The following is a 9,296-nucleotide window of genomic DNA, read 5'->3' as shown; positions in this document are numbered from 1 at the left end:
AAATCTGTTAAGACAGTAATATGTTGTAATGAGAGACAATATTACTGAATAAAACAAAATATTAAAATTTATTTCTGTCAAAATAATTTCATAAAGGTACATTATTACAAGTTTATGTATATATTTCAAATAAGTGTTTTCAATTTACAAATTGATATACAAGATGCAATAATAAAAACTGCATCTGAAAGTAAAATCAAAGTATCACAGTTTATATCCTAGTTTACAAAATACATCAGATCTTATGAATTCATCCACAGGGATACTGAACACATGAGAAGTAAGATTCCCCAAATTTTTTTTATTGCAGAAATTAATGAGTTGCCACAAACTTGGCATATATAAATATATATAGTTTAAAAAGGGTATTTGCATAGTCATGAATAATTGCACATAATGATTGTAGTTTCATGATACAAGAATCATATCTCTTATAATTATGTTTGATAAGATTGCTCTAAAAATAGTTGTGAATTGAGAAATAATGGAAGCAGACATTGTTTCATACTTAATTTTAAAAAATCAGTGTTACTAAGTCCGATATGAAAGTATAAAGGAAAATGACTCAAACACCTCATAGTCATGAGGCTAGTATTTATCTGAAGATAGTTAAACCCATGGGGCTCTAAAATAAAAAAATACCTTTAACTGTATAAAAATGTATATATATATATATAGTTATGCATTAGGTTATCTAAAAAACAAAACTCTTATGTTTAAATATTCAAAATATAAAGGAGATAATACATTGACATACATAATAATCAGGGCTCAATAATTATACCATCAGACATAAAAACTACAATTGGGCATGCACCTTTACATACACAGCCAGTCATGTAAATATTCAATTAAAAATACCATAGATTTCTAAAGAACAGCGTTCCTCAAATTTTGACAAAAGTTATCTTGTCGAATAAGGCGAAAAATGCCACCTAAGGGAAAGAGAATTTTTTTTTTTTTTTTTTTGCTCCAAATGCTGTGCTTAAGAAAATATTAAAATATTGTTTGAAAGTAACATGTTAATAATCGTACTTCGTTAATAATAATGCTTTACATTTAATGGATCAATGCCTTGTTTGCACTTCAAATACTTCCTTTTTAATGATACTTTTGATTTTATTGAAACAAATACTAAAAATGTAGTTATTCTTTGATTGGTTAATAATAGGTCATACATTTTCAAGTAAAAGTAATCCTAAAAATGAGCATGTATCCTGCACACTAGCAGGTTTTGCAGGCCACCTAAAATTTTTTAGGCAAAATGGAATCGAGGACAAAGTTAACAAATTACAATATAACTGAAATGTAATCAATTGCTCATTATAATAAACCAAGGAAGCAATTCTAACAAGTTTACAACAAAATTATAGCCTCACCTAAATTTTTTTTTATTAAGTAAATATATTACTTTTATTAAAAACATTTTCTTGTATAATAAAACCTTTATAAATTAGATCTAACTCTAACAATATTTGTTTCGCAATTAAGTACAAAAATAAAAAGTCTAAATTCCCCACTACAAAAACATATCCTCAGATAGTTTTATCTCTTTTAATTTTACATACAACTGAAATTATATTTCTCTGACTAAATGCCATTTGACTTACAATTAATTTAGTTTTCTTTCTAAAAAATGTCTAATGATTGGATTTGTAGTGAGGATATTGTTAAGAGATTTGACAAATTAATTTCACAATCTTCTATGGCCTAAAAATTAGGATTTGGAGTAGTGTGGTCTACCTCCATAGTTTATTGGGCATTAAATCAAATTTTGGTGCTGGCAATTTTGCCTTTGAGACTTTTGACTTTGCTTTTTAGAGCATCCTAATGTTACTGTAATGTAATTTATGCTAATATTACTCATAATTTTCATAATCATCAACATTCAACTTATTTTCATCAATTCAAATAGTATAAAGACATTTTGATTAAAAAATCTATAACTCAAATACTAAATTTTCATTTCAATGAATTTTTTACTCAATACCAAAACTGGGATTACTTTGGCCATTTTATATATGTATATAAAAAGAAAGTTGGGGGATGTCATAAACCACTTATTTATTAGTCGTAGCAAACTCCTAATGAGAGTTTGCTACCTCATTTGTTTCCGATTCAAATAAAGATTTAATTATGGTTCATTTTTCCAAAAAGTGAAACATTTGAGCCCTTTGGCTTCTTACAATTTTAGTGATATGTGTATGAACTGTATATTAATTTACTATGGAATATACAATCTCATGCATAAATAGAATTAGCTAATAGAACTCTTTTTGTATATTGTAGTATGAATTGTTCAGTGCTCCATAAATAAAATTATACTTCCTATTTTAAATAAAGCAAGTTTGTTACATAGCATATTTTATTTACCTTGTCATGCTTAACACTAAATATACCATAACCAGTTAAAAGATCGGTAGTTGTATTGTAAAGTGTTGGTATGTTTAGTGTTGATCAGAACAAATACTTTTTTTAGTTTGAAATTAGCCCTAATGAGAGTTTGCTACCTCATTTGTGCCTAAAAAAAGACCAACCTGAATAACTTTTGATCTTCACGTTCTAGAACTCAATCTTATTGGTTTCGGAGGGACCTCAAATATGCTAATTCATTAGTGCATACAATACTTTAACTTAAAGAATCAGACACAAAAAGTTCTTTCTTTGTTCTACAAAGATAATTCCATGCAAAAATTACTTATAATAATTAATTTTAATTACTTTATAATTGAAAAGATTTTTGAATTATAAGGTATACAATTTTTACACCAATTTAATGAATGCAAATTTACATGGCAAAGTATAACTTTCATGAATTAGTTTCTATAAAAAATTTACAATTCCAAGTTAAATTGTATGACATAACCCTATTATTAAGATTAGGGAATCTTACTTATTTTTCCAAAAGCAATATGTATGTATAAGAAAACTAAGTGGAAGAAAAACATTGAAAAATATTACACAATTTGTTAACATCACTATCTTATCTTATAGATAATATTAAGAAATTGCTACTTTTTTCATGTTCAAATTTTTAAAAATAATAAATTTTATAAAGGTTTGGTAATAAAAAGCACATAAAAATATATCTAAGTATGGTCATTTAAAATTATAATCAAAATTTTTTATAATTGTAAACTTTCATAAGCACAAGAACTAAGAGAAGATTCTGTACAATTAACTTAATATTAATTCTAGGAAAAAAATTTAGAAGCAAGACAACTATTTCAGAAGCAGAAACAATGCTTGACAAAACTTCTTATGATTATGCTGACTTTAAAAATGAGATCAAGTGTTTTTTAACCAATTTAACTCAAAAAGGCAGGTAAAAAAGTTTAAATTATTTAAAGTTGAAATTTACTCAGTTATGTAAAAGTTAAAAAAAAAAATCAAGAAATACTGTAAAACAGTTTTGCACCTACATCAGAATGATTCATTAAAAAAAATGAAATGAATAGTTTTATCAATCGATTGAATGGTGGTAAGAATTACCTTACCAATTATATAAAAATGTAAGATTTATATAAAAATTCAGAAATTCCTCAAACTGGATTGTTTTGGGTGAGGTTAAAAAAAAGTTTAATTATTGCTTAAAAGGTTCTTTCAAAAATAAAAACTGCTTTAGAAAAGAAATTTAAAAAGTCTATAAAATTTTTTAGCACATGATTGCTGAAATGCTATAAAGTTGATCCAAGAAGCAAGAGTATTAATGTTAATGATTAATTATTATGCTCAGGTAAAATTGAAACATACCCTTACAAATTTTTTCTAGAAACTGCTGTAAATTGTGGTTAAAACATAATTTTCCTTTTTATATTTTCCAGCAGTGTTCCATAATGTACTACTGTTTTTTATACCTTTCAAGATACAGTGACCTCTCACTTATGCACCACCTCTTTTATGCACCTTTTTCATTTCTACGACGATTTTGATAGGTCTCAGTACATTAGGTAGGAAAATAATGATAAACATCCTTCGTTTATGCGTTGCTATAAAAATAAATTTTTCAATTTTGCGCCGAAATTTTAGGCTAACATTTAAATTTTTTACTCTTAAATATGTTTTCTTCTTTAAAAAAAAAGGTTTTAAATTAAAAATGAAGCAATCCTTGTTACAGATAAAAAGAAATATGTTGTTACATCCTATTTAATTTTCTTTCCCCTGTGACCTTCTCATTTTTGCTGTTTCTGGAAAGACATTCTTTCTACAATTTTGAATAGGGTGTCATATCTGTTACACCAACAACAATGAAAGCCCATTTCATCTTTAAGAAAATGATCATTCCTCTTGTCCAGAGGTTAGTTTTACTCCCATGCTGTTTTCTAGAGAGAAAAAAAAGACACCTGTAATATCAAAGAGACCACGATCACTTATTTGCAGTCAGATGGACATCATGAGTAAATAATCAGAGGTGGTCTGTTTAGTGACAATAGTAGACTGCTTTTCTTAGAAATTTATCATGTGATGCTTCATCCCCTCCCATGAAACTAAAATATTTTGTGAAGAGCTATTCATTTATATCTAACTTAAACTTGTGGACGATGAAAACGTGGTGGATGATACTGACGAGGATGATAAAGTTCCTCCATATCACATAGTATTAGAAGCTTAAGACACTATTCTTGACTATTTACAATTTAATTTTGCTTCTGAAACTCCCTTATCCCATTTATATGAACTGGAAAAAGCTGTTTTTGAAATATGTCGGCAAAAACAAATACTAACATGTAATAAGGTTATTTTGTAAGATAATAAATTGTCATTAGTTATGTTAAATTTTTTCTTTGTATAATTATAGTAAATACCAAAACAGTATAAATATTAACATTTTATGTTTAGAAACATATTTATTCATATTGTCATTGCAATTTACGTTGCGTAATTTTGAAGATTTTCACTTATGCGTCTCATTCACTTATGCGCTTTTCTCTGTTGGCCCCTTACACCGGTGAATAAGTGAGAGTTCAGTGTAACAAAATATTAAAATAAACTTTTGTTTTAAGTTATAGTCTTATTTGTATTAGAAAAATATGAAATTGTTTTCAAATAAAGTAGAAAAAAAAACATTGGGTTAAAGAAATGTTAAGCTGATAATGAAATTAATCTTACTTCAAATCACACGTAGAGTATACTGGTAAACATATAAAAAAAAAACTTGATAATATGACTGTTAGAAACAAAAATTTGAAATTTAACTTCTCAAATCTCCTTCTTACGGGGTAAATTCTTAAACTGTGATGGTAACAATATTAGGCAGAAAGATAAGAGAATATCAGTTGATTAGAAATACACAAAATAAATAGATTTGAGATATAAGAAAAAATGCTAACTTAATCCATTTTGTGGATAATTTTTTTCTAGCTGTAACAACATTTACATTTAATGCATAACTCCTTGTTTAGTAAATTTGATTTAATTAGAATTTTTTTTCTACAGCAAGCAAATGATTTTACGTTCCGAATTGCCACTTTGTACGAGTTCTTTTGTGGCATTAAGTGATAATAAATTTAAACAAATTTTGTAAAAATTAGTTCTTAGATCTCTGTCGCTGTTTTATAAAAACCTTTGCAGAAAGTGGAGCTATAGGCCTTCTTGTATAAGCTCTATGATTCATACAATATAAGTATAATTGTATAACTTTGTTAATTATAATTGACCGAGTATGTTTCATCAAATTATTCAAAATGTAATATTCATGCTTATGAACACAAATGCTCATCTGGCGGGGAGTAATTGCATAAGTACTGCAAAGCACACAAACATTTAGGCTGTAGAGAAGCCTAGTTAAAACAATAATTTCAAAAAATTAACAATTCAAAGAATGTGATATTTATATTTCCCATAGTAATTTTTCAATTTTGAACTTAACTCAAAGGACCTAAACCCATGACATTATTGAGAAAATATTGTTATTGCACAGTACAAATAGTGTAAGAAAAATGGTTGTCTCTGCTAGTGTTTCTTCCACACACGGGTATTATCTTGCTTGTGCATAAATAGCTTCTACATTTCAATTGCATAAAACACAGATTTGTCAAGAAATAAGAGCAGTTTCATGCTTATTTGGAATTACTGTCTGCTTTTTTCTCATAGCACAAATTTTTGAGACTTCTGAATTTGGGATTTTGTAGAAGATCATGTACAGAGATAATTTATATCACACCAAGCTGTTACAGCTCCTTTAGAGTAGGGGTGCACAACCTTTTTGAGCGAAGGGCCACTTGCACAGCAGGTTGACTAACGAAAGGCAGCACATGTATTTAGATATGTTGACAACAAATGTCATAATATTTAAACATTAGTGTTCTAATTTTTTTATCAATAAACTTTGTAATATATTTGTAGAAAATTAAAGGCGTTCAATTATTGGAATTCATTCAAAAAATCTCCATTTTTATCAAAACTAAAAGAGATTTATCAAAATAAATAAACATTGGAGAAAAAAGTGTTTTTTTATGATATCACTCAATACAAAAATTCATTTTAAAAATAAATTATAATAAAAAAAATTGTAATGCTCACAGAATGAAAGTAGAAAAAAATTTAGTACACACATATATATAGTAGCATAGAAAACTGTGATTGTCAATGTTGAAGTTTTGTTTTAGGAACTAAGAACAATTTGTTTTCTGTCTTTCTTTTTAATTAACTTTTTATAGGCATTTTTTTATGACAGCATTTTTTTTAAATAAACGTTGCTAGTAAATTTTATTTTATAGCAATTTTTTTTCTTTCAAAAATATGGCAATGTGAAAAGTTTAAATTGAGATTTTCAGCCTAAGATTTTCATTTAAAAAATTAAGAACATTTTCTGTTTTTTTTTTCTTTCTAGCTTTTTTTTCTATAAAAAAAAATCTTCTCTTTTTATAACGTTTTTATTATAATGCAGCAGTTTTTAAGAGCATTTCTGTTAGACTCATTTCTTTTTTCTTGACTTTTTCTAGTAATTGGAAAACTGAGATGTTCAGCTTTAAAATTTTCATTTAAAAATAAAGACCGATTTTTATTTTCTCTGTTTAGCTTTTGTATATAATCTTTAATTTTTATGATAGCACGGGATTTTCAAAAGCGTTTCCGATAGGCCTTATTCTATAGCGTTGTTTTATAAATATGCTTTTTCAGAAAATATTATTCTGGGCATTGGAATTTTGGCTTCAGTATTGCTATGCTGGTAAAAAATGTTGCTATTTGGCCCCAAATATACGGCATTGGGCCTATTTTTTTTCCCTGCCGAATATCAGTATTTGACAAAATCACATTCATCACTGAAAAATAACTAGGATTCACGATAAAACTGAACCGAAATACCACATAAAAAGGTGATTATTTAAATGTGTGATTAGAAATTTTCAAGTCTTAATAACATCGTGGTTAAATAACGGGATCGTCAAAATCATGTGGAAAAGTATAGTAATATATTTTTAGGAAAAATCATTTAAATTTATGCTGAACAAAGCGTGTCAAATGCGCGATTTAAAACTAACTTATCTTAATAAATTATCGAAATTTCTTATACTACGTGGGATGCTTAGAAATAACTGCCGAAAAAAATGGCTGAAAAAAAAGAAAGATAAAAAGTCACTTAGATTTACGATGAAATCGGCATAAATAAATTGCGCCAAAAAGTGATTATTTAAATGGGCGATCTTAAACTGGCGTGTCGTAACAATATCGTGATAAAAATTAGGGATTTTTGAAAAGTGGAAATAACTGCTTAAATAATCATTTAGATTTAAAATAAACTTGGCTTAAAGAAAGCACATTAAACATACATTTACTATAGAATCTGTAAAAATTGACTCAAAAACACGATTAAAAATGTTCGCCAAATTTTTTTTTGTTGACATTTTTGTTTATTTTTTGTGTTTAGAAACTCTCGCGGGCCGCACTTCAGTAGTCGATGGGCCGCAGGTTGAGCACCCCTACTTTAGAGTGCCTTCACACTACTGTAAAGAATGAACATGTAATTAATGCAAAATATAGCACAGTGATAGCATGTGAAGACAAGGTTATGTTTTTGATTTTCTTTTTGCATATTTTCACAAAATGATTTAAATATTCAAGCTTTTTCTTATTACAAAATATATATTTTTATGCAGTTTACATAGTTGTTAACTTGTACGGCCATCAAGAAAGACTTTTCAAAGTAGTAGAAAAATAAAACTTAAAATATTAAGAATTTTCTAAAACTTAAGCTATTTCAACAACTCTTATATACATAAGTTTGAATTGTTGATCTATCACGGTAGGTAAAAAGAATTAGCTTTTAAGGTAAGATTTTATATATTTAAAAAATAATGCTACTACCACTAAGAAATTTTTTTTCCTTGGCAACTGTAAAAATTGGCACCTATGAGGTCATATTATTTCTATATATTAAATTTCTACCAAAACTGATAACAAATGTGAATAAAAGAACAAAAGTGGGCATTCTATGCCTTACAGAAATATTACTGTATATTTCTAGTAATACTGTAGAAAAATTAATACTCCTATAAAAATGAGTTTGTAAAGAATCAAATAGTGTTCAAAAATATAAAATAGTATAACAAGATAAAACTATTTTACAAGTCCAATATATATATATATATATACTTTTGGAGAAGTAAAAACTCTGAAACAACAATGAATATAAATACAAAATACTTTTCACCAATTACAAGCAGATGTATAAAAACTTTAACTTAGATGTTCAGTTTCAATACTTGACTAGCATCAAGAACTACCTTCCAACTGTCATCTCCACTGGGATATCTGGGCATTTATTTGGGCTAACAATGACTTGCACAAATACATAGCAAACAACTAGAATATAAATTATTTAAAATCAGTTACATACAGAGCCTGACTAAGACATGGGCATATGGGGCAGCCGCCCCGGGCCCTACATCAAAGGGGGCCGCAAATCGAATAGAAAGTTATTTTAGGTTTCCTCCTTTAATGAACTTTTTTAAACAAAATATCAGTACAGTTTTAAAATCCGTCAGTTTTATGTTAGCTTCTTCTTTAATCTATCGTATGAACACAAAAAAATCTATTTTTCGAAAATCCGTGGCTTTCTACTGCTGAATTTAGGTAACTTCAGCAATGACGATGGACAAATTTAGCCAATCAAATGACTGTATTTTTACAAATCGCAAAATGGGATATGTTTACCAAAATACAGGCTTTTGATTGGCTTAATTGAGCCATCGTTAGTGCATAAATTTAGCTGAATTCCGCCCTAATGCAAAATTGAATTTTTGCAGCTAGATGACAAAGTTAACAATTAGAAAACTGCATTCAGCATGATGGAC

General features: G+C 27.6%; 1 protein-coding gene across 4 annotated transcripts in view; it reads right to left on the bottom strand.

Moving 5' to 3' along the window:
• Positions 1 to 56: 56 nt before the first annotated feature.
• The window catches only part of LOC107444582 (tetraspanin-33), a 36,712-nt gene continuing 27,472 nt past the window's right edge, over positions 57 to 9,296 (bottom strand). For all 4 annotated transcript variants that reach the window (XM_043041167.2, XM_016058756.3, XM_043041168.2 and 1 more), the window contains one exon: positions 57 to 8,805. In XM_043041167.2, the coding sequence (XP_042897101.1) occupies positions 8,737 to 8,805 (69 nt within the window). In that variant the 3' untranslated portion in view covers positions 57 to 8,736. The remainder of the gene's footprint in view (positions 8,806 to 9,296) is intronic.

The sequence above is a fragment of the Parasteatoda tepidariorum genome, chromosome X1 (genome assembly GCF_043381705.1).
Source record: "Parasteatoda tepidariorum isolate YZ-2023 chromosome X1, CAS_Ptep_4.0, whole genome shotgun sequence".
NCBI lineage: Eukaryota > Metazoa > Arthropoda > Arachnida > Araneae > Theridiidae > Parasteatoda > Parasteatoda tepidariorum.
The sequence above is the reverse complement of the archived record's forward strand: the minus strand, read 5'-3'. Positions and strand labels throughout refer to the sequence as shown.